At 40.7% G+C, this 25346-nt stretch overlaps 1 protein-coding gene across 1 annotated transcript in view; it reads right to left on the reverse strand.

The window, feature by feature from the left end:
• Positions 1 to 11188: 11188 nt before the first annotated feature.
• Positions 11189 to 25346, reverse strand: part of LOC115194587 (IgGFc-binding protein) — a gene marked incomplete in the record, with an annotated part of 100674 nt that continues 86516 nt past the window's right edge. The window contains 14 exon segments of the mRNA XM_029754407.1: positions 11189 to 11833; positions 15260 to 15300; positions 15534 to 15627; positions 16546 to 16686; positions 16901 to 17036; positions 17651 to 17853; positions 18159 to 18289; positions 18482 to 18643; positions 19021 to 19222; positions 19324 to 19453; positions 22066 to 22313; positions 22516 to 22660; positions 24213 to 24421; positions 24672 to 24943. Coding sequence (XP_029610267.1) covers positions 11736 to 11833; positions 15260 to 15300; positions 15534 to 15627; positions 16546 to 16686; positions 16901 to 17036; positions 17651 to 17853; positions 18159 to 18289; positions 18482 to 18643; positions 19021 to 19222; positions 19324 to 19453; positions 22066 to 22313; positions 22516 to 22660; positions 24213 to 24421; positions 24672 to 24943 — 2212 coding nt within the window.

A 25346-nucleotide genomic window follows, 5' to 3' on the forward strand; every position in this document is an offset into this window, starting at 1 on the left:
TGGCATTCTCTCAACCAGCTTCATGAGTTAGTCACCTGGAATTCATTTCAATTAACAGGTGTGCCTTGTTAAAAGTGAATTTGTGGAATTTCTTTCCTTCTTAAAGAGTTTCAGCCAATCAGTTGTGTTGTGACAATGTAGGGGGGTATACAGAAGATAGCCCTATTTGGTAAAAGACCAAATCCATATTATGGCAAGAACAGCGCAAATAAGCAAAGAGAAACGACAGTCTATCATTACTTTAAGACATGAAGGTCAGTTAATCCGGACAATTTCAAGAACTTTGAAAGTTTCTTCAAGTGCAGTTGTAAAAACCATGAAGCGCTTTGATGAAACTGGCTCTCATGAGGACCGCCACAGGAAAGGAAGACCCAGAGTTACCTCTGCTGCAGAGGATAAGTTCAATAGAGTTACCAGCCTCAGAAATTGCAGCCCAAATAAATGCTTCACAGAGTTCAAGTAACAGACACATCTCAACATCAACTGTTCAGAGGAGCCTGTGTGAATCAGGCCTTCCAGGTCGAATTGCTGCAAAGAAACCACTACTAAGGACACCAATAACAAGAAGAGACTTGCTTGGGCCAAGAAACCCAAGCAATGGACATTAGACTGTTGGAAATCTGCCCTTCGGTCTGATGAGTCCAAATTTGCAATTTATGGTTCCAACCGCTGTGTCTTTGTGAGACACGGAGTAGGTGAACAGATGATCTGCGTATGTGTAGTTCCCACCATGAAGCATGGAAGAGGAGGTGTGATGGTGCTTTGCTTGGGACACTGTCTGTGATTTATTTAGAATTCAAGGCACACTTAACCAGCATGTCTACCACAGCATTCTGCGGCGATACGCCATCCCATCTGGTTGCACTTGGTGGGACTATCATTTGTTTTCCAACAGGACAATGACCCAACACACTCCAGGCTGTGTAAGGGCTATTTGACCAAGAAGGAGATTGATGGAGGGGTGCATCAGATGACCTGGCCTCCATGATCACCCGACCTCAACCCGATTGAGATGGTTTGGGATGAGTTGGACTGCAGAGTGAAGGAAAAGCAGCCAACTAGTGCTCAGCATATGTGGGAACTCCTTCAAAAGCATTCCAGGTGAAGCTGGTTGAGAGAATGCCAAGAGTGTGCAAAGATGTCATCAAGTGTGGCTACTTTGAAGAATCTCAAATATAAAATATATTTGGATTTGTTTAACACTTTTTTGGTTAGTACATGATTCCATATGTGTTATTTCATAGTTTTGATGTCTTCATTATTATTCTACAATGTAGAAAATAGTAAAAATAAAGAAAAACCCTTGAATGAGTAGGTGTGTCCAAACTTTTGACTGATACTGTACATATACACTATATATACATAAGTATGTGGACAACCCTTCAAATGAACAGATTTGGGGATTTCAGCCATACCCGTTGCTGACAGTATAAAAGGGAGCACACAGCCTTGCAATAGCCATAGACAAACGTTAGCAGTAGAAAGGCCCTTACTGAAGAGCTCAGCGACTTTCAACGTGGCACCGTCATAGGATGCCACCTTTCCAACAAGTCAGTTCGTAAAATGTCTGCCCCGATCAACGGCAAGTGCTGTTATTGTGAAGTGGAAACGTTTAGGAGCAAAAACGGCTCAACCGCGAAGTGGTAGTCCACACAAGGTCACAGAACGGGACCAACGAGTGCTGAAGTGCGTAAAAATCGTCTGTCCTCAGTTGCAACACTCATCACCGAGTTCCAAACTGGCTCTGGAAGCAACGTTAGCACAATATCTGTTAATCATAAAAGATAAGGATTACACATTGTGAAATATCGAGCAAAAACGAATGTGTTTGCAAGTTAGGTAAGGGAAAGGGAAATGGGGATACATAGTAAGTTGTCCAACTGAATGTATTCAACTGAAATGTGTCTTCCACGTTTAACCCGTAGCTAACATTAGCTAATATTGGCTCATCCATTGAACGTTGAAGCCCTGGCTAGCTAAGATAGCGCACAAAATCAAACGTCAGAAAACTGTGCAAAAACTTTAATTACCATCCAAAAAGTTACAATTTACAAAAAACTCGTTTTAACACGATTCTGTCATGAAATAGGTCAGCAGGAGACCCTTCAGTGGGTCAAACACAGAGATCTTGGGAAGTTCCATCATAGGGGTCGCCATTATGGAAATATGACGTGACGTAGCAGTGTGCGCATAATAACTGTTCCCCCCACGCTAGACGGAAACATTAACAGAGACTACGGTTCCGGATCTTCCGTATCAATGTATTGGCTTGCTGTCACAGAAGTTTCAATAATTCACCTTTTATCATGATGGTATCTAAAATGAACAAATAAACAGTCTGTCATAGTTTTCTGTTTATTGTGTTCAAACTGTAATATCATTACAAAAAGGTGCAGTGAAAAAGGAAAAATGCTTGGTGTAATTCAATATAATCTCTCCATGCTCTCTGTTTGGTTGACAACCACAGCTTTGATACATCCTCCTGACATGACAAACAGGGAGATGAATTGCCGGAGTGTTTATATTCATATGGCAGCATGGCTACAGCAGCCTAGAAAGTGTACTAGGGTAGAATTAGTCAAAACATACCTTTCACTCACTCACTCACTCACTCACTCACTCACTCACTCACTCACTCACTCACTCACTCACTCACTCACTCACTCACTCACATACTTTTCTCTCACCTCAGTGTCATTTGACAGTAGAGACCAGGCGATGAACTCCAGCAATGGCAGAACGCCAGCTAGCCTAGACTCCTTTACTCCCCGCGAGCCTAACAGACGCTTCAGGTCCTCGTCTGACAGCCCACACACCTGGGAACACATTTGGGACGCATTTACACACTCTCACATACAGTGGACACACTTTATACACAGTAGCACATTTCTCTAACTGTCTCTCTCAAACACACACACACACACACACACACACACACACACACACACACACACACACACACACACACACACACACACACACACACACACACACACACACACACACACACACACACACACACACACACACCTCTGAGACATTCTTCAGTTCTGTTGCCCATTCCAATATTCTCTGATTCTCTTTCTCCAAACTTCTGTGTTTCCCTCCGTCTTTCCCTCCTCCGCCTGGATCCCTCTTTCCTCTCATCATCTGAACCTCTGCTGCTGGTGTGGATGTCTTTTGGAGCTGAGCGAACAAAGGAACACTTTGAGTTGCCAAACATCAGCCTCGAACTTAATGACTTGGAGAAGATCTGCAAAGAGGAGTGGGACAAAATCCCTCCTGAGATGTGTGCAAACCTGGTGGCCAACTACAAGAAACGTCTGACCTCTGTGATTGCCAACAAGGGTTTTGACACCAAGTACTAAGTCATGTTTTGCAGAGTGGTCAAATACTTATTTCCCTCATTAAAATGCAAATCAATTTAGAACATTTTTGATATGCGTTTTTCTGGATTCTTTAGTTGTTATTCTGTCTCTCACTGTTCAAATAAACCTACCATTAAAATTATAGACTGATCATTTCTTTGTCAGTGGGCAAACGTACAAAATCAGCAGGGGATCAAATAGTTTTTTCCCTCACTGTTTTACAGGAGAACTAGGCTCCCTGGGGCGGCAGGTAGCCTAGTGGTTAGAGCATTGGGCCAGTAACCGAAAGGTTTCTGCATCGAATCCCCGACCTGACAACGTAAAAATCTGTCGTTCTGTGCCTGAACAAGGCAGTTAACCCACTGTTCCCCGGTAGGTCGTCATTGTAAATAAGAATTTGTTCTTAACTGACTTGCCTAGTTAAATAAAAGTTACATTCCTGCAATGCAGGACATTTTAAACTTGTACTGTACTTGAGATTTAAAAAGGCTTCTGAAGTTTGTATATTCCACTGCGAAATGTAATACTTGATTTTCCCTTACAAAAAATATAGCAACCACTCAAAGATGTCCATTAATAATGACACACATTTTAGGTTGCTGCAGGATTATTTTCCTGCTGTAGCAAACTGGTTGAAATTAAGATCCTACATCTGTACAGATGGAGATTGTCGTACCTTACTGATGTCCTTCACCTCCTTGGCTAGCTCCTCAATGAGCTGTAGACACTCCTGGAACGTGTGAATATGTTCCAGGCCAGGCTGTGAGCAAAACACAAACAACCCAGGTAGGTTCATATAACACACCAGGTAGGTTAATATAACACACCACCCAGGCAGGTTAATATAACACACCATGTAGGTTAATATAACACACCACCCAGGTAGGTTAATATAACACACCACCCAGGAAGGTTAATATAACACACCACCCAGGTAGGTTAATATAACACACCACCCAGGTAGGTTAATATAACACACCACCCAGGTAGGTTACTATAACACACCAGGTAGGTTAATATAACACACCACCCAGGTAGGTTGATATAACACACCACCCAGGTAGGTTAATATAACACACCACCCAGGCAGGTTAATATAACACACCACGCAGGTAGGTTAATATAACACACCACCCAGGCAGGTTAATATAACACACCATCCAGGTAGGTTAATATAACACACCACCCAGGTAGGTTAATATAACACACCACCCAGGTAGGTTAATATAACACACCACCCAGGTAGGTTCATATAACACACCACCCAGGTAGGTTAATATAACACACCACACAGGTAGGTTAATATAACACACCACCCAGGCAGGTTAATATAACACACCATGTAGGTTAATATAACACACCACCCAGGTAGGTTAATATAACACACCACCCAGGTAGGTTCATATAACACACCACCCAGGTAGGTTAATATAACACACCACCCAGGTAGGTTACTATAACCCACCAGGTAGGTTAATATAACACACCACCCAGGTAGGTTAATATAACACACCACCCAGGTAGGTTAATATATAACACACCACCCAGGTAGGTTAATATAACACACCACCCAGGAAGGTTCATATAACACAACACCCAGGTAGGTTAATATAACACACCACCCAGGTAGGTTAATATAACACACCACCCTGGTAGGTTAATATAACACACCATCCAGGTAGGTTAATATAACACACCACCCAGGTAGGTTAATATAACACACCAGGTAGGTTAATATAACACACCACCCAGGTAGGTTAATATAATACACCACCCAGGTAGGTTAATATAACACACCACCCAGGTAGGTTCATATAACACACCATCCAGGTAGGTTAATATAACACACCACCCAGGTAGGTTAATATAACACACCACCCAGGTAGGTTAATATAACACACCACCCAGGTAGGTTAATAGAACACACCAGGTAGGTTAATATAACACACCACCCAGGTAGGTTAATATAATACACCACCCAGGTAGGTTAATATAACACACCACCCAGGTAGGTTAATATAACACACCAGGTAGGTTAATATAACACACCACCCAGGTAGGTTAATATAACACACCAGCCAGGTAGGTTAATATAACACACCAGGTAGGTTAATATAACACACCAGGTAGGTTAATATAACACACCACCCAGGAAGGTTAATATAACACACCACCCAGGTAGGTTAATATAACACACCACCCAGGTAGGTTCATATAACACACCACCTAGGTAGGTTAATATAACACACCACCCAGGAAGGTTAATATAACACACCACCCAGGTAGGTTAATATAACACACCACCCAGGTAGGGTAATATAAGACACAGGTAGGTTAATATAACACACCACCCAGGTAGGTTAATATAACACACCAGGTAGGTTAATATAACACACCACCCAGGAAGGTTAATATAACACACCACCCAGGTAGGTTAATATAATACACCACCCAGGTAAGTTAATATAACACACCACCCAGGTAGGTTAATATAACACACCAGGTAGGTTAATATAACACACCAGGTAGGTTAATATAACACACCACCCAGGAAGGTTAATATAACACACCACCCAGGTAGGTTAATATAACACACCACCCAGGAAGGTTAATATAACACACCACCCAGGTAGGTTAATATAACACACCACCCAGGAAGGTTAATATAACACACCACCCAGGTAGGTTAATATAACACACCACCCAGGTAGGTTCATATAACACACCACCCAGGTAGGTTAATATAACACACTGCGTCCCGGCCCTTTTGGGTGGACTATTTTGTCTGGTTGTTTTATGCCTGTTCGTGGTGTTTTGGACTCAGGAATAAACGCTCTGCTAGTACATATTTGGTCTCCTGCGCCTGACTTCACACCCCCCCCCCCCTTTAACTTTATGCACGAGGGGTAGGACATGGGTCTCGGAGATGAGAGGCACGGACAACTGTTCATGTTGTCCATGTGGCATGAATCCGAGTTGGCACAAAGTGTCGCCTTTTTGGTTTGCATCGTAGACATGCATCATTCAGTTATGACTGCTAGTGAGGCTCCTGGCTTTTCAGGCTATTGAAATGACTGACACTTCGAACAAACCGACAGCGTCAATCATTTTGGTACACCAGAATTACATTAATTTCCAATGAAACGCTGCGTTTGTTTTGCAGCATTGCGTTACATTGGAATACTCCTCCCTTGCTAAGAAAACTATACCCTCGCTGGACGAGGCCGCAATTCAAACTGAGCGGGTGGCAGCTCAGAGGAATACAGCACAATAAAGAAACTTGCATTTTATGTGCTAACAATGTTTGGATCGACTTACACCTGCAAGTACTCATTTTCCTCTATGAACGCAGGAACCGGCTTTCACATAAGTCAATCGAGGACTGCCTGCACATCAAAATGCAACTTTTCTCATTAAGTAACTCCGTGGCCTATATGACTGTATTTGGTAAATACTAATATTATTGTGAGAGGTTATCCAGGGATATTTGCATCTCAAGCTGGAAGTTGTTGACAGCAACTGTTTGTTCTGTCATTACAAGAACAGGCTATCCCGACAGACTTTTTTTCTTTAATTCATTGTTTTATGTAGGATGCTACATTTTTGACCAGTTGCAATTGTAATTAGGTCTAATAAAAAATGCCACTTCTATTAGGCTGTTAAGGCTGTTAAGCCTCATACCCTACCTCAGATAGTTAAGTTATTTGATATAGGTCTAGGCCTCAAAGACATAGACTCCAATTAAGCCCTCTTGTTGTTTGTAAAGTCAAATTAAAATGAAGATTGTTGAAATTAATTGCTCAACTGGTGTAGTCGACTGGTGTTGTCAGCCAAACCCTCCTCTAACCCAGATGATGCTAGGCCACTTGCACGTTGCCTCATGGGTCTCCCCGTCGCGGGTATCGAACCAGCATCTGTAGCAACACAGAGAAGGCATTTGACTGTTAGGATTGCGAGTCAATTCATAAATCATATGCCATGGAATCGCTTCCCAACTATTTTGCAATCTATATGGCTCTCCATCAATAATACAATTTAGAGGATTGTGGCGGGGTGAGGAGTACTGGAAAGGTGTGACTTTCAGGTTACAATAGGCTATAAGTATACAGCAGATGGCTGATTTTCCTCACTTTGATTATTCTGTAAAATGTGTCACGATCGTTGTAATGATTGGACCAAGGCGCAGAATGAGTAGCATTCCACATCTTTATTATAATGTAAAACTTCAGCAAATTACAAAAACAATAAATGATAAATCGAGCCGTGAAGACAGTGACGTGCAAATAGGCACCTACACAAAACCAAGATCCCACAAACACAGGTGGGAATAATAACTACTTAAATATGATCCCCAATTAGAGACAACGATTACCAGCTGCCTCTAATTGGGAATCATACACAATCACCAACATAGAAATAATAACCTAGAACCCCACATAGAAATAATAAACTAGAATACCCCCCAGTCACGCCCTGACCTACTTCACCATAGAGAAACAATGACCCGGATCTCTATTCATTTAAGTGAGCAGATTAGGGCTTTCAGGAGGAACGGAAAAATCTACTGGAGACATTACAAAAATACTGGTAGACTTTTTTCTCATTATTTTATTAACGAAAGCATAAAGGTGTTGATGAATAAATACTGTACTGCTGTTTTGGTTAGAAATGTAACATAAAATACATTGTAAATTGGGGGATTTTCACACCTACAGTAGCCAGGCTATAAAGAGTATATTGTCCTGCTAGTAGGGCTACACCTGCTACTGCTACTCCAGCTGTCCATCACTACTGTAAATAAAAACACAGCATATTGTTTACATCTTGTTTACGTTCTTTATAGTAACCACAATGTCACAAATCATTTGTATCTACCTTTCCAATTACTTTTAGAGTTTGGGATTTACAAATGTGTGCTTTTCATGTCATTTTTCTGATTTAAGTATAACTTTTGAGTGTCGCCTTTAGTGAGAGGTCTAATGCTTTAATATTTAATAATTTCTGCCCTCCGACTTCATATCTAAGATGCATTTTTCGCACCATTATTAGTTACATTGTTTTAGTTTGAACGTGCAGACAGGCACTAAGAACAGCGGGAACATTTCCCTAGTCAGCGCCGTTATTAGTGCAATGCCCCTTAAAGTGTTGCTCTGTGCTACCCAGTGGGGCGAGGTGGGGGTCCCCGCCGCAATGACCCCCCCCCCCTCCACCACCTCCTCCCTTCCCCATGGGATAGGTCTGTCTTCTGTGCGCTGCTCTGCGGCCCGTCCCATGCCGCCAGCCCTCGTGCCTTGAACCTCGTGCGCCCACCGCTATCTCAGTGGATAAAGCTGGAGAACTGCAAGGCAATCCCATTGTGCGCCACTCGGGAGCCGTGACCAATATGACCAATATATATTGTCCTGCTAATAGCCCATCCTAGAAACGTTGTTTGCAGAATTCACAGCCTGCTACGCTTGTGAAAAACAGGGTTAATAATATTTCTGTGAGAATATCTCAGGGGCTTTTATATCATTCTAAATTAATTAATAATAATAATAATCGCTTTGTTTAAAATATAAAGATATTTTGGAGATTATTTAGTTTTCAACTAACCTAAAGTGAGTGAGAAAAAGGCCATTCTTGAACATGGGGTGAGACATTCTTACTAATTTGTAAATAAAGCCAGTTTGTTATTTAGCATTCTTTATTTATGTTTTAGAGGGAGAGAAACCAAAAGCCCACCATCACCTCATGGGTCTTCCGGTCGTGGCTGGTACAGGTATTGAACTAGCATCTGTATTGAACTAGCATCTGCAGTGTCACTCGGAAGGCCCCATCCACAAAGTTTTTAATGCTGATCAATTGCCTTGCACAAAGTATCAAAATACAGAGAGGTGTTGGCAAGAGTTTATTGTCCTGGTGAGTCTATTGTCCTGCTAGTAGCCCATAATGGACTATTATAATACATGCTGAGTCTATTATCCTGCTAATAGCCCATAATGGACTATTATAATACATGGTGAGTCTATTGTCCTGCTAATAGCCCATAATGGACTATTATAATACATGCTGAGTCTATTATCCTGCTAATAGCCCATAATGGACTATTATAATACATGGTGAGTCTATTGTCCTGCTAATAGCCCATAATGGACTATTATAATACATGGTGAGTCTATTGTCCTGCTAATAGCCCATAATGGACTATTATAATACATGGTGAGTCTATTGTCCTGCTAATAGCCCATAGTGGACTATTATAATACACGGTGAGTCTATTGTCCTGCTAATAGCCCATAATGGACTATTATAATGGACTATTATAATACATGGTGAGTCTATTGTCCTGCTAATAGCCCATAATGGACTATTATAATGGACTATTATAATACATGGTGAGTCTATTATCCTGCTAATAGCCCATAGTGGACTATTATAATACACGGTGAGTCTATTGTCCTGCTAATAGCCCATAATGGACTATTATAATGGACTATTATAATACATGGTGAGTCTATTGTCCTGCTAATAGCCCATAATGGACTATTATAATGCCCAGGTCAGGATAACCAAAATATTTCTTTATTAAAGACTATCAGAAAGAATGTTGCTACTTATTTATTTTGATCCAAAGCCATGAATGACTGAGTCACTCAGCTTTATGTAGGTGCCGAGGCTATATGACTGAGTCACTCAGCTTTATGTAGGTGCCGAGGCTATATGACTGAGTCACTCAGCTTTATGTAGGTGCCGAGGCTATATGACTGCGCCATCAACTTGATTATTTAGCAGACACCACTTGCTTATATTCATTCAACACATATATTGTAAGAATTTCGTGGAATATAATTGAACATTTTCATTTCTCTTAGAATAAAAACCTTTCTGTAACAACAGTTTTAGTAAGAAATACAGACGAGTAGAAACAAAAAAAATAAGTGTATTTTTCAGGGTGTGCGCGAGCAGGACAGATGAATAGCAATTCTTACACTATTGTTCTAAATTCAATCACCTTCTTCATCCTCATCATTCAGTTCATTGAAATTACATTTTGAAGTTGTGCACAATTATCAGTTTCTATTTGGTTTATGTCGCCCGTTCATTGTCAGTTAGAGACACATTAGCACCTTGGGCATAATCGGTGCTCTAACTCCCCCTTGTGGTGGTCTGGAACAATGAAGTGGTGACGCAGGGTACCGTACTAAACCACAAATTACCTCTAAGTACCGCAGCATAATCTCAAAACTTTCAGTTGAGCAACCACTGTAGTCAACTGGGTGGGACTTCCAACTTCATTGGCGATCCCTTCTGGTGACCCTGTTGGAGTCATGTCCAAACGTGTAGAAGAAAATTGACTACTTCAAAAGGGAGATTGCCTCAAAATGGCGCTGCCCGTGCGCTCACAGATGCTTTAATGGGAACTATATAGGGATGCTTTCCCTACTATTCTTTATGGGATAATGCCACAAAGATAGGCTACATAAATCCACAAGGTCAGGAGTAGCTTATAAAAAAAACCCAGAGGGAACAAATAAAGTATCTGAGGGAATGGGTAAAAAAACTGAGAGAATGAATAAACACATTGGAGGAAATGATAAAAAACAGAGGGAACGGATTAGCCTGGCTGTTTTTTTCCCTCCACCATGACCCCAAAGGGGCTCTGTAATTTGTTTTGTTTTTGGTCACTTCTAGTATGTTGCACTTGCTGAATGAATAAAGGCAATTGGAGGGATTGGGCTTGTGTGTGTGTGTGTGTGTGTGTGTGTGTGTGTGTGTGTGTGTGTGTGTGTGTGTGTGTGTGTGTGTGTGTGTGTGTGTGTGTGTAAAAAATACGAATATTTTATGCTTGCAGCAACATAATTTAATTCAATCAATAACATCTCACTTTAGGCATGTAATAATTTCACTTTTCCTTGGATCTTTTCTGACGTAATATTTCACACATGATCAAATTACAACAACAAAAGCATGAATACGTTAATAAAAGCAGGTAATATAATGACAATATTCACAAATTCTACAAATAATATCGGGACAAATATTTAACATTGACATTACGGACTGTTATGAATTTATGTGCATTTTAAAATGCATTTTAAAGTAAACTTGTCAGCATTTTATTGGATTTACAGAGTTGTCCTCTGTAGATCAGTTGGTAGAGCATGGCTCTTACAATGCCAGGATAGTGGGTTTGATTCCTGGGGCCACCCATTTGCAATAAAAATGCTCTATAATTGTATGCACGCATCTGCTAAATGACATGTATTATTATTGAGTATCATGCCACTGTTAGGGTCTAGCTTGTGTTTGTGTGTGACCTCCGTACATTCATCTGCCAGTAAACATGGAACTCTTGAGTTCTCTTCTCTCTCTCTCTCTCTCCATCTACATGGGAGTCACATTGTTGCTTGCGTTCTTCTCATGGTTGCCAAAGTTGTCGTATTTGACGTTGCTGTCCTTAAGATGCATGTGGTACTGGGTGCCTAGTAGAAATGAAATTGATAGAATTATGAGAGAGGGAGGGAAAGAGAAGGAGAAGGAAAAAGAGAGATGAGACAGACAGAGAGAGAGAGAGAGGGGAAAAAGAGGTGTAAGGTTTATTAATTTGTTGTGTTTATGACATTAGTTAGGTCCAGGTGTTTCTCCTAGTCAGGTCACTAAGGTGATCAAGGGATTAGTTTGGAAAGCTAGAGGGTGACCTACTTGTCATGCAATCTAGTGGAAGAATACCTTTTCAAGAGTGTAAACTGAAGCACGTCTGTTAAAAGTAGCATTGATTTCACAATTTCCCTCCTGATCATCGCTTCATAGAATTTTGAAAGTGTATATTTGACCCACAGAACAAAACTTAAAGAGGCTCTCCATAAATGTTGTATATTTTTTTGCCTGTCTGGTTAAATAAAGGTGAAATAAATAAATAAAGTATGACTGAAGCCTTGTGAGAGGTCTAATGCTTTAATATTTAATCATTTCTGCCCTCCAAATTCATGTTCATTATTTTGTCTGTCTTGCCGTTCCAAATAAAACTGAATATTTTTTGCTGATATAATTTAAAAAAAATAAGCTGCTAGGTGTAGGCAAGACCAGAAGAAAAAAGGTAATCTGGGACGTAACTAAAGAGTTAATCAGGGTAATCTGGGATGTAACTAAAGAGTTAATCAGGGTAAACTGGGACATAACTAAAGAGTTAATCAGGGTAATCTGGGATGTAACTAAAGAGTTAATCAGGGTAATCTGGGATGTAACTAAAGAGTTATTCAGGGTAATCTGGGATGTAACTAAAGAGTTAATCAGGGTAAACTGGGACATAACTAAAGAGTTAATCAGGGTAATCTGGGATGTAACGAAAGAGTTAATCAGGGTAATCTGGGATGTAACTAAAGAGTTAATCAGGGTCATCTGGGATGTAACTAAAGAGTTAATCAGGGTAATCTGGGATGTAACTAAAGAGTTAATCAGGGTAAACTGGGACATGACTAAAGAGTTAATCAGGGTGATTTTTCCACAAATAGGGGTATTTACCTTTCCATGGTAGCAAGATTTTATCTATTTTTGCTAACTTTCTATAAAAATGTATTGTAGCGATATCCTTTACTTCTTTTGGGATATGAATACCGAGTACGTCCACTTCACCGTCAGACCATTTTGTTGGTAAAGTACAAGGTAATGTAAAAGCTGTATTTTTTGTGTGATCCAATACTCATTATAAACTGGGATGGTTCGAGTCCCTGAATGCTGATTGGCTGACAGCTGTGGTATATCAGAACGTATACCATTGGTAGGACAAAACATTTATTTTTACTGCTAGAATTACTTTGGTAACCAGTTTATAATAGCAATAAGGCACCTTGGGGGTTTGTGGTATATGGCCAATACACCACGGCTAAAGGCTCTGTCCAGGCACTCGCGCCCAAGAACAGCCCTTTGCTATGGTATACTGGCCATATACCACACCTTCTCTGGCCTTATTCCTTAAATATAGTACATTTATCATAATTTGGTTGTAGTTTATTATTTTGGTTGTTATTTACTATTTTACAACTAGGGTTACCAGACAACTTTAATCAATTGTATTAAAGATTCTCCAAAATTGAAATATTCCAGGCATTTATATATAAATTCCAGTCGTACTTTATCAAAAACCTTTTCAAAGTCAGCTATGAATACCAGGCCTGGTTTCCCAGATTTTTCATAGTATTCTATTGTTTCCAGTGCTTGTCTTATATTATCTCCAATGTATCGTCCATGTAAAAAACCTGTCTGATTAGGATGAATAATATCCAACAATACCTTTTTAATTCTATTCCAGCTATGCATTTTGCTAGATTTTTTAAAGGGACTAAATCTTTATTTACCACTTGGGTCCTGTTTCAGTAATGATGAAATCAGACCTTCCTGTTGAGTATCTGAATACTGTAATTTGGGCTTCACATGAGTCTTTCTGTACAGCTGTTAATTTGACATTATTAACAGGAAAAAATCCTTACAATTAGCTTTGGTTGTTGGAGGAGACTGATGCTGAAGTTCATTGCTTCCTCTTTGAAAGTATTGTTTAGTGAATCAAACCCTCCCCTAACCCAGACGACGCTGGGCCAATTGTGCACCGCTTCATGGGTGTCCCAGTCACGGCCGGCTGTGACACAGCCTTGGCTCGAACCCGAGTCTGTAGTGACGCCTCAAGCACTGCGATGCAGTGCCTTAGACCACTGCGCCACTTGGAAGCTCGCAGTAAATTCTTTTCGATAGTATTTCTATGTTGAAGATAAAAAAATTATTTGGTCCATTTTCCCCCATATTCCATCCAGTTTGCTTTATTTGTATTATATATTACACTTGATGTTTCTTGAATAAGTTCCTCCATTTCTTTTTGTTTTTTGTAATGTATATGCCAATAGTTATTTTCTGTATGGTTTCCAGAGAAATGCAGCCGATTGAAAGAGAAATTAACCAACTACAGAGGTCTATCTTCTAATTTCAAATGTTTTGTCAAACTTACGATGCATGGTTTTGATTGATGTATTCAATGTATTTTTGTTGTTATCAAAATAACTAATAGTTAGCGCATGTAAACAGGCAATCCCACTCACTTCAGAGTGCACACTAGGCTAGCGTGTATCTCCTCCACTAAATGATGCCAGGTTAGAATGTAAGGATTCTGTGCCTTTTTCCGCTGGGAGAGGACAGCAGATGGTTTATTATCATGTATGAGCCACGTCGAGTCTGAAACGGGAGGTTTAAAAAAGAACTAGGTTGTTTTCAAGCCTCTTTAAGTTTAGGCATAGGGGTGAAAATGAATAAAGGTTTCAATTTAGGAACAAGGGTTAGCTTAAGGTTAGTATGGTCCCACGTGGCTCAGTTGGTAGCTTGCAATGCCAGGGATGTGGGTTCGATTCCCACGGAGGACCAGTTAGAGAAAAGTATTAAAACGTTTCTCTGTAAGTTTCTCTGGATAAGAGCGTCTGCTAAATTACAAAAAATGCTAAACTTGTATGTATCATTTCAGTGGGTTTAAGGTTATATAATTATAATACATCAACACAAGTTTCACTTGCCTCTGCAATAAATCAGCTGAATAGGTGGGACAGGTGTTTTTCTCGTGCTTTTCCCTTTCGCTGGCTTCCAACGTTCTGTGTCAAAATAATCGACTTGAAATAATTTACTCAGTCAAAATGGCCACCAGTTCACCCATTATAGCATCCTAGGCCTGAATAGGGAATATCTGTTCTATTTATTCTATTTTATGTTCACCTTATCCTCCCCATCTAAATCCTTGGTCTGGTTTTACTGAGATAATATGAGCTAAGAAGTATAATATTACTATAATAGTAGCTAAGTAGGTTATTAAAAATGAATGTAAGTGAAAATAGAAATATATATACATTTTAAGCAAGATTGAGACAGGCACTTACTTGAATCTGTGCTGTCACAATAATACTTATTTTCTTTGTTCCTGTAAACACAAAATGGTTTAGAGTTACCATCCATTCACAATGGAAAAAATATACTGTACTGTACTAATATACTGACATTAGCTTTTTCTGTTTTATACACTGACGAATAAAATCAACTGTCAGGATTAATATCAATTTGATCTTTGTTTATTTCATGTTGACTGTAGATAGGACTCAGGACTGAGATAAACAGACCGATGTTGTGTTTGAGTGGTTGTTGAACAGTACTTACTTTCTACAGCATTTGTAGCATAACACACAGATCAGTGCTATGATGATGATTCCCAGAGGCACCACGACTGCGATGAATATGATTGTGTTCTTATCTGGGGGACAATGAAGAAGAAGACAGTTGCAACAACACTATATGTCTCAACAAGTATTAACATAGAGTACATTACACATAGAGTACATTACTGTATTTTAACTTTATTTAACTAGGCAAGTCAGTTAAGAACAAATTCTTATTTTCAATGACGGCCCAGGAACAGTGGGTTAACTGCCTTGTTCAGGGGCAGAACAACAAATTTGTACCTTGTCAGCTCGGGGATTTGAACTTGCAACCTTTCGGTTACTAGTCCAAGGCTCTAACCACTAGGCTACGAGTATAGTAGAGTATTGTATAGTAGAGTACAGTATAGTCAGTGGTGGAAAAAGTACCCATTGTCATACTTGAGTAAAAGTATAGATACCTTAATAGAAAGTATCAAAAGAAAACATAATTGCTGAAATATACTTAAGTGTCAAAAGTAAAAATAAAAGTATAAATCATTTCAAATTGCTTATATTAAGCAAACCAGATGGCACCATTTTCTTGTTTTTAAAATGTATGGATGGCCAGTGGTACACTCCAACACTCAGACATCATTTACAAACAAAGCATTTGTGTTTAGTGAGTCAGCCAGATCAGAAGCAGTAGGGATGACCAGGAATGTACTCCTGATAAGTGTGTGAATTGGACTATTTTCCTGTCCTGCTAAGAATTCAAAATGTAATGAGACCTTTTAGGTGTCAGGGAAAATGTATGGAGTAGAAAGTATATTATTTTCTTTGGAAATGTGGTGAAGTAAAAGTAAAAGTTGTCAAAAATATAAATAGTAAAGTACAGATACCCCAAAAAAACGACTTAAGTAGTACTTTAAAGTATTTTTACTTAAGTACTTTACACCACTGAGTATAGTACAGTATAATACAGTACAGTAAAGTACAGTAGAATATAGTACTAGCTCCAGTCAGTCACGTACCCAGGCCTCCGCTGGTATCCGTCTTCTCAATCTCACACTGGTTGCCCTCGAAACCCTCTGGACACTGACAGCTGAATAAGTCTACTGTAATCTCAGAGCATGTACCGTTGTTCAGACAGGGGTCACTCAGACACGGGCTCTCTGAGAAGGGGGAGGGGGGAGAGAGGGAGGGGAGGGGGAGGGGAACAGAGAGGGAGAGAGAGAGAGAGAGAGAGAGAGAGAGAGAGAGAGAGGGGAGAGAGAGAACGTGGAGGGGTAAGTCTTATCGAAGGCATTGCAGTCCATTTTCCACACTCACGTTGTTCTTATTGTAACCACTTGGGCATGAATGCATGATCAGTAGCAACACACTCACTTTTGTAGCAGTCACGTGTGAAGTTGAAGATAGTACAGACGTGTGTGTCGGAACAGCCCTTGGGTTGGCACACGGCGCCCGAGGGCGTACTCTCACAGGACAGGGCACAGTCCTCTGTCACAAACTTCTCCTTAAGCTGGGGAGGAAGAGAATGGAGGGATGGAATGGAGGGATGGAGGCATGGAGGAATGGAGGGATGGAGGGATGGAGGGATGGAGGGATGGAGGTCGATATGGGGGGAAAGAGACAGTTATACATCATACAATCCTGTCTCAACACCAGTTCTTAAATTCACTTTAGTCATCAGATTTTGTGTCTCATCTCAACAGCTGACTGCACCACAGTATTAATCTCTTATTGTGTATTATAAACCGGGTGGTTTGAGGCCTGAATACTGATTGGCTGAAAGCCGTGGTATATCAGACTGTAGACCATGGGTATGACAAAACATTACTTTTTACTTTTCTAATGACGTTGGTAACCAGTTTATAAAAGCAATAAGGCACCAAGGGGGGTTTGTGGTTTAATGCCAATACACCACGGCTAATGGCTGTATGCAGGCACTCCGCATTACACCGTGCATAAGGACAGCCCTTAGCCGTGGTATAATGGCCATATACCACACTTCCTCAGGCCTTATTGCTTAATGAACCCACCAGGTAGTATCTATCCAGGTAGGTGCAACCACACGCTGTATCCTTCTGTACTAAGTTTTACTGCATTCTACTCTATTTTAATATATTAACTCACAGGGTAGTATCTATCCAGGTAGGTGCAGCCACACTCGCTGTAGGGAACACAGATGCCTTCGCTCATGGTGAATCCTGGGGAACACTGGCACCCCTCAACACAGGCAGTGAAGTCACACTCAGAGGGCGCGGCCAGGTCAGCGCAGGAGGCAGGGCAAGGGGTCATACACTCAGAGTAGGCACTGTTGGCTACACAGCTCAGGACTGGAACGGGGAGAGAGAGGGACGGGAGAGGTAAGGGAGAGAGAGGGAAGGGAGAGAGAGGGGAGAGAGAGAGAGTGAGAGAGAGTGAGAAAAAGGGTGAGAGCAGGAGGGGTGGAGGGAACAAGTGAGTGTGAGACTGTGTCTGTATGTTTGCGTGTAAATGCGTGCATTTGTGTGTGTATAATAGCATATCTGTCTGTCTGTCTGTCTGTCTGTCTGTCTGTCTGTCTGTCTGTCTGTCTGTCTGTCTGTCTGTCTGTCTGTCTGTGTGTCTGTGTGTCTGTGTGTGTGTGTGTGTATCTTACCACAGCCCAGCTGTTGTCTCCAGTTGCCCAGTTTGACTCCAGCCTCTTGGCAGGCCAGGGCGTACACCTCATAACTGTCACAACGCAGGGAGGCGGTTTCCTGATCCGCACACAGGTCAAACAAACAGTCCCTGGAAGAACACACATGAGACGGTGAGTCCACAATATAGTTCAAATACATCTATACACTCTTGATAAACAGGGTCAAACTTGTGACTTGTGTGTGCCTGTAACTGAGCCCCCCCAACACACACACAAACAACTTATCTCTCTCGCTCTCTCTCTGTCACTCTTTTTCACTCTCTCTTTCTGTCTCTACTCACTCCTGGAAGCTGTTGGGCAGTAGTGGAGCATGGCAGGCAGCGAAGGGTCCTGTAGGGTCTGATATGGCTCCACACTGTTTAATAGCATTGAACTCAGCCAGCTGAGCGTCAGTACAACCTGCTGTCTCAAAGCCTGTCTCTGGGTCGGTCTCCACATCACGCCTAGGGAGGGCGAAGAAGGGGAGGAGAGGTTGAGGTATGAAGTGATATTTCAGTTTAAACATTTTTCTAAAATTGCAAACATTTCTAAAACCCTGTTTGCTTTGTCACTATGGGGTATTGTGTTTAGATTGATGACGAAAAAAAACAATTTAATCAATTTTAGAATAAGGCTGTAACGTAACAAAATGTGGAAAAAGTTAAAGGGTCTGAATACTTTCCAAATGCACTGTATGTACACTTAATCATCTAAACACACTGTTGGCTGTGTTTATAAATTCAGTAGATTATGAATGTATGAATTAATGAACCAACAAATAAGCTAATGAATGAAATATGTTTAAATTATGTTTATACATAATCCAGTGATTCTCTCTCACCTGTGCAGGTGCACCATTTTGGGGAGTTCTGATGTCACTAGCTCCGCCCCCTGCCTGTCAGTCACCCTCCAGCTGTTTCCAAACTCGTCAAGGTTCCGCGTCACGGTTCCATCTGGTTTCATGTACTCATTCCTGGAGACCCCGTCATAGTTCCCGCACAAACCCCTCACCCTGTCCCTGTACGTACTGGGTAGGATCACCTCTGTTAGGGAGGGAGGGAGGGAGGGAATGAGGGAATGAGTGAGTGAGTGAGGGAGGGAGGACAGACTGACTAACTGGTGCAGTCCCTTTCTAGTCTCTCACCTCCGTGCTGCTTGCCGTCGAAGCGTACGGTCATGCCGAAGTCGGCGACCAGCTGGACATTCTTAGAGTTTATCGTGATGGTCAGGCCTCCCCTAGGACTGAGAGGAAGAGCCACACGCTCTCCGTTCACCTACAGAGAGAACGGAAGTGATTCGATTAGAAGTGTTTTTATTTTTATAATGCATTGATAAAGTCTTCTATTGGTGTTGTGGCTCTACAGATGATCCGAACCGTTTTAAACCTTCATATGCATCGGATATGATCCACTAGTGGGTCTCAAACCACCATTTGGAAAACAGAATGTTTCTATGTAATAACAACCCAGCACATGCAAATGAATGGCTGTACTCACAACACTGTGAGATTAATCTCCTCTTCCATTCACTGTAAATACAGTATGTTCTTCCATTTACTGTAAATACAGTATGTTCTTCCATTTACTGTAAATAAAGTATGTTCTTCCATTCACTGTAAATACAGTATGTTCTTCCATTTACTGTAAATACAGTATGTTCTTCCATTTACTGTAAATACAGTATGTTCTTCCATTCACTGTAAATACAGTATGTTCTTCCATTTACTGTAAATACAGTATGTTCTTCCATTTACTGTAAATACAGTATGTTCTTCCATTCACTGTAAATACAGTATGTTCTTCCATTCACTGTAAATACAGTATGTTCTTCCATTCACTCTAAATACAGTGTGTTCTTCCATTCACTGTAAATACAGTATGTTCTTCCATTTACTGTAAATACAGTATGTTCTTCCATTCACTGTAAATACAGTATGTTCTTCCATTCACTGTAAATACAGTATGTTCTTCCATTCACTCTAAATACAGTGTGTTCTTCCATTCACTGTAAATACAGTATGTTCTTCCATTTACTCTAAATACAGTATGTTCTTCCATTTACTGTAAATACAGTATGTTCTTCCATTCACTTTAAATACAGTATGTTCTTCCATTCACTTTAAATACAGTATGTTCTTCCATTCACTGTAAATACAGTATGTTCTTCCATTTACTCTAAATACAGTATGTTCTTCCATTCACTCTAAATACAGTATGTTCTTCCATTCACTCTAAATACAGTATGTTCTTCCATTTACTGTAAATACAGTATGTTCTTCCATTCACTGTAAATACAGTATGTTCTTCCATTCACTGTAAATACAGTATGTTCTTCCATTCACTCTAAATACAGTGTGTTCTTCCATTCACTGTAAATACAGTATGTTCTTCCATTTACTCTAAATACAGTATGTTCTTCCATTTACTGTAAATACAGTATGTTCTTCCATTCACTTTAAATACAGTATGTTCTTCCATTCACTGTAAATACAGTATGTTCTTCCATTCACTCTAAATACAGTGTGTTCTTCCATTCACTGTAAATACAGTATGTTCTTCCATTTACTCTAAATACAGTATGTTCTTCCATTCACTCTAAATACAGTATGTTCTTCCATTTACACTAAATACAGTATGTTCTTCCATTTACACTAAATACAGTATGTTCTTCCATTCACTGTAAATACAGTATGTTCTTCCATTTACTCTAAATACAGTATGTTCTTCCATTCACTGTAAATACAGTATGTTCTTCCATTCACTGTAAATACAGTATGTTCTTCCATTTACTCTAAATACAGTATGTTCTTCCATTTACACTAAATACAGTATGTTCTTCCATTTACACTAAATACAGTATGTTCTTCCATTTACTGTAAATACAGTATGTTCTTCCATTCACTGTAAATACAGTATGTTCTTCCATTTACTCTAAATACAGTATGTTCTTCCATTTACACTAAATACAGTATGTTCTTCCATTCACTGTAAATACAGTATGTTCTTCCATTTACACTAAAAACAGTATGTTCTTCCATTTACACTAAAAACAGTATGTTCTTCCATTTACTGTAAATACAGTATGTTCTTCCATTTACTCTAAATACAGTATGTTCTTCCATTTACACTAAATACAGTATGTTCTTCCATTTACACTAAAAACAGTATGTTCTTCCATTTACTGTAAATACAGTATGTTCTTCCATTCACTGTAAATACAGTATGTTCTTCCATTTACACTAAATACAGTATGTTCTTCCATTTACACTAAAAACAGTATGCTCTTCCATTTACTGTAAATACAGTATGTTCTTCCATTCACTGTAAATACAGTATGTTCTTCCATTTACACTAAATACAGTATGTTCTTCCATTTACACTAAAAACAGTATGTTCTTCCATTTACTGTAAATACAGTATGTTCTTCCATTCACTGTAAATACAGTATGTTCTTCCATTTACTGTAAATACAGTATGTTCTTCCATTCACTGTAAATACAGTATGTTCTTCCATTCACTGTAAATACAGTATGTTCTTCCATTTACTCTAAATACAGTATGTTCTTCCATTTACACTAAATACAGTATGTTCTTCCATTTACTGTAAATACAGTATGTTCTTCCATTTACACTAAATACAGTATGTTCTTCCATTTACTCTAAATACAGTATGTTCTTCCATTTACACTAAATACAGTATGTTCTTCCATTCACTGTAAATACAGTATGTTCTTCCATTCACTGTAAATACAGTATGTTCTTCCATTTACTGTAAATACAGTATGTTCTTCCATTCACTGTAAATACAGTATGTTCTTCCATTTACTGTAAATACAGTATGTTCTTCCATTTACTGTAAATACAGTATGTTCTTCCATTCAACTCACCAGTACTACTTTCTTCTGCAGGAAGCGAATGCTGACTCCGTAGACGTCTACATACATCTCATCCAGGTAGGAGACCTTCCTGCTGCCACCACGACGGACGTTCTTCCCCCGCACCTTCAGATCGACCAGTGAGTTGGGCAGGTCGTGACCCTGGGTCAGGGTGTAGGTGTAGGGGCCCTGGAAGTGGTGGGTGAGCCCATCGAACGTACGGTAGTGGGGGTCACCGTGGATATTACACCTGTCGAACTCTGGAGAGGGGGTGGGAGGGAAAAGGGAAAGAGAAAGCAGGTAGAAACATTAGCCTAAAATCATAAAGCAAGATAATATAGGCTGTTATAAGGCCAAGGTTTGTGAGTATTGAGTATTAGTATCTGTAATAGTATCTACTAGTACTACTAGTGGAATTTGAGGTAATATTGCCAATATTGGGAGTAGAATTGAGAGACTTACTCTCAGGTTTGCAGTAGAGTTCTCCATATTTGTCCAGAATGCAGACTGACTTGTCGGGACATTTAACGTCTGAGCAGGTTATGGAGCCTCCCAGGTTACAGGTACACTGGCCATCACAGTGGTCAGTCAACCATGAGTCACCCACCTGGAATATCAGACAGAGGTAACATCAGACAGAGGTAACATCAGACAGAGGTCATATCAGACAGAGGTAACATCAGACAGAGGTAACATCAGACAGAGGTAACATCAGACAGAGGTAATATCAGACAGAGGTAACATCAGACAGAGGTAATATCAGACAGAGGTAACATCAGACAGAGGTAACATCAGACAGAGGTAACATCAGACAGAGGTAACATCAGACAGAGGTAACATCAGACAGAGGTAACATCAGACAGAGGTAACATCAGACAGAGGTAACATCAGACAGAGGTAACATCAGACAGAGGTAACATCAGACAGAGGTAATATCAGACAGAGGTAATATCAGACAGAGGTAATATCAGACAGAGGTAACATCAGACAGAGGTAACATCAGACAGAGGTAATATCAGACAGAGGTAATATCAGACAGAGGTAATATCAGACAGAGGTAACATCAGACAGAGGTAATATCAGACAGAGGTAATATCAGACAGAGGTAATATCAGACAGAGGTAATATCAGACAGAGGTAACATCAGACAGAGGTAATATCAGACAGAAGTAACATCAGACAGAGGTAATATCAGACAGAGGTAACATCAGACAGAGGTAACATCAGACAGAGGTAACATCAGACAGAGGTAACATCAGACAGAGGTAACATCAGACAGAGGTAATATCAGACAGAGGTAATATCAGACAGAGGTAACAGACAGAGGTAACATGGTAACATCAGACAGAGGTAATATCAGACAGAGGTAACATGGTAACATCAGACAGAGGTAACATCAGACAGAGGTAACATGGTAACATCAGAAGGTAACATCAGACAGGTAATATCAGACAGAGGTAATATCAGACAGAGGTAATATCAGACAGAGGTAATATCAGACAGAGGTAATATCAGACAGGTAACATCAGGCAGAGGTAACATCAGACAGGTAACATCAGACAGAGGTAACATCAGACAGAGGTAATATCAGACAGAGGTAACATCAGACAGAGGTAACATCAGACAGAGGTAATATCAGACAGAGGTAATATCAGACAGAGGTAATATCAGACAGGTAATATCAGACAGAGGTAACATCAGACAGAGGTAATATCAGACAGAGGTAATATCAGACAGAGGTAATATCAGACAGAGGTAATATCAGACAGGTAACATCAGACAGAGGTAACATCAGACAGAGGTAATATCAGACAGAGGTAATATCAGACAGAGGTAATATCAGACAGAGGTAATATCAGACAGGTAATATCAGACAGGTAATATCAGACAGAGGGAACATCAGACAGAGGTAACATCAGACAGAGGTAATATCAGACAGAGGTAATATCAGACAGAGGTAATATCAGACAGAGGTAATATCAGACAGGTAATATCAGACAGGTAATATCAGACAGAGGGAACATCAGACAGAGGTAATTTCATCTGATGAGAGGAAGCCTGTGTGTGTGTGTGTGTGTGTGTGTGAGTGAGTGAGTGAGTGAGTGAGTGAGTGAGTGAGTGAGTGAGTGTGTGTGTGTGTGTGTACCAATCAGACTCACATCATGGTACTCTCCCACTCCGTCCACACAGCCACACTTGGCCAGAGGAACACACTGCACATCACTGAGGACAAACCCTGCGTCACACTGGCACCCCTCGACACAGGTGGTGGAGGGCAGGTGGCACAGCGTGGGGAACAGGTCAGAGCAGGTGGGGGGGCAGGGGGCCGTGCAGTCAGAGTAGTGGCTATTGGGGGGGCACGGCAGGGCTGGGAGAGGGAGAGGGAGAGGAGAGGGGAGAGAGAGGTTAGAAGACAACCAGAACACAACACATGACGTTGGTTCAATATGTTCTTGGTACATAATATACTGTATGGGATGATTTCACTCATTTTCTATCACTCTCTTCACCCTCTCTTTCTTACTTTCTTCATCCCTCTCTCCCTCCCACCACCCTCCCCCTCTCTCTCCACCTCCCCTCCCCTCTCTCCTCTCCTCCCTCTTCCCCTCTTCACTTACGACAGAATGTATTGTTCCTCCAGCTGATGGTAACCCCGGCTGACTGACAGGCTTGTGCGTATGCTTCCACGTTATCACACAGTGTGGTCTGCATGCCGTTGTATTCACACATGTCATACACGCAGTTCCCCAGGAAAGCCTCTGGGGACAGTAAAGAGTGGCAGGGCTTGAACTTGTCTCCGAGGACAACAGAAGAACACAGGGTCTCGTACTGGTTCTCTTCTTCTGCCGTGCAGTTGGGGTGGATGCTGGGACGCTCATCTGGCGAGCACCTGGAGAGATGAAGAGAGAGAGAGAGACAAATGGGTTAGATAGATGAAAGGAGAGAGGTATGTATTTAAGCAATAAGGCACGAGGGGGTGTGGTATATGACCAATATACTATGACTAAGGGCTGTTCTTAGGCACAACGCCGTCAGCCAATCAGCATTCAGGTCTCGAACCGCCCAGTGGTTCGGGCCCTGAATGCTGATTGGCTGACTGCCGTGGTATATCAGACCGTATACCACGAGTATGACAAAACATTTATTTTTACTGCTCGATTTATGTTGGTAACCAGTTTATAGCAGCAATAAGGCACCTCGGAGGTTTGTGGTACACGGCCAATATATCACGGCTAAGGGCTGTATCCAGGGACTCCGCGTTGCATCGTGCTTAAGAACAGCCCTTAGCCGTG

The sequence above is a fragment of the Salmo trutta genome, chromosome 5 (genome assembly GCF_901001165.1).
Source record: "Salmo trutta chromosome 5, fSalTru1.1, whole genome shotgun sequence".
Classification (NCBI taxonomy): Eukaryota; Metazoa; Chordata; class Actinopteri; order Salmoniformes; family Salmonidae; genus Salmo; species Salmo trutta.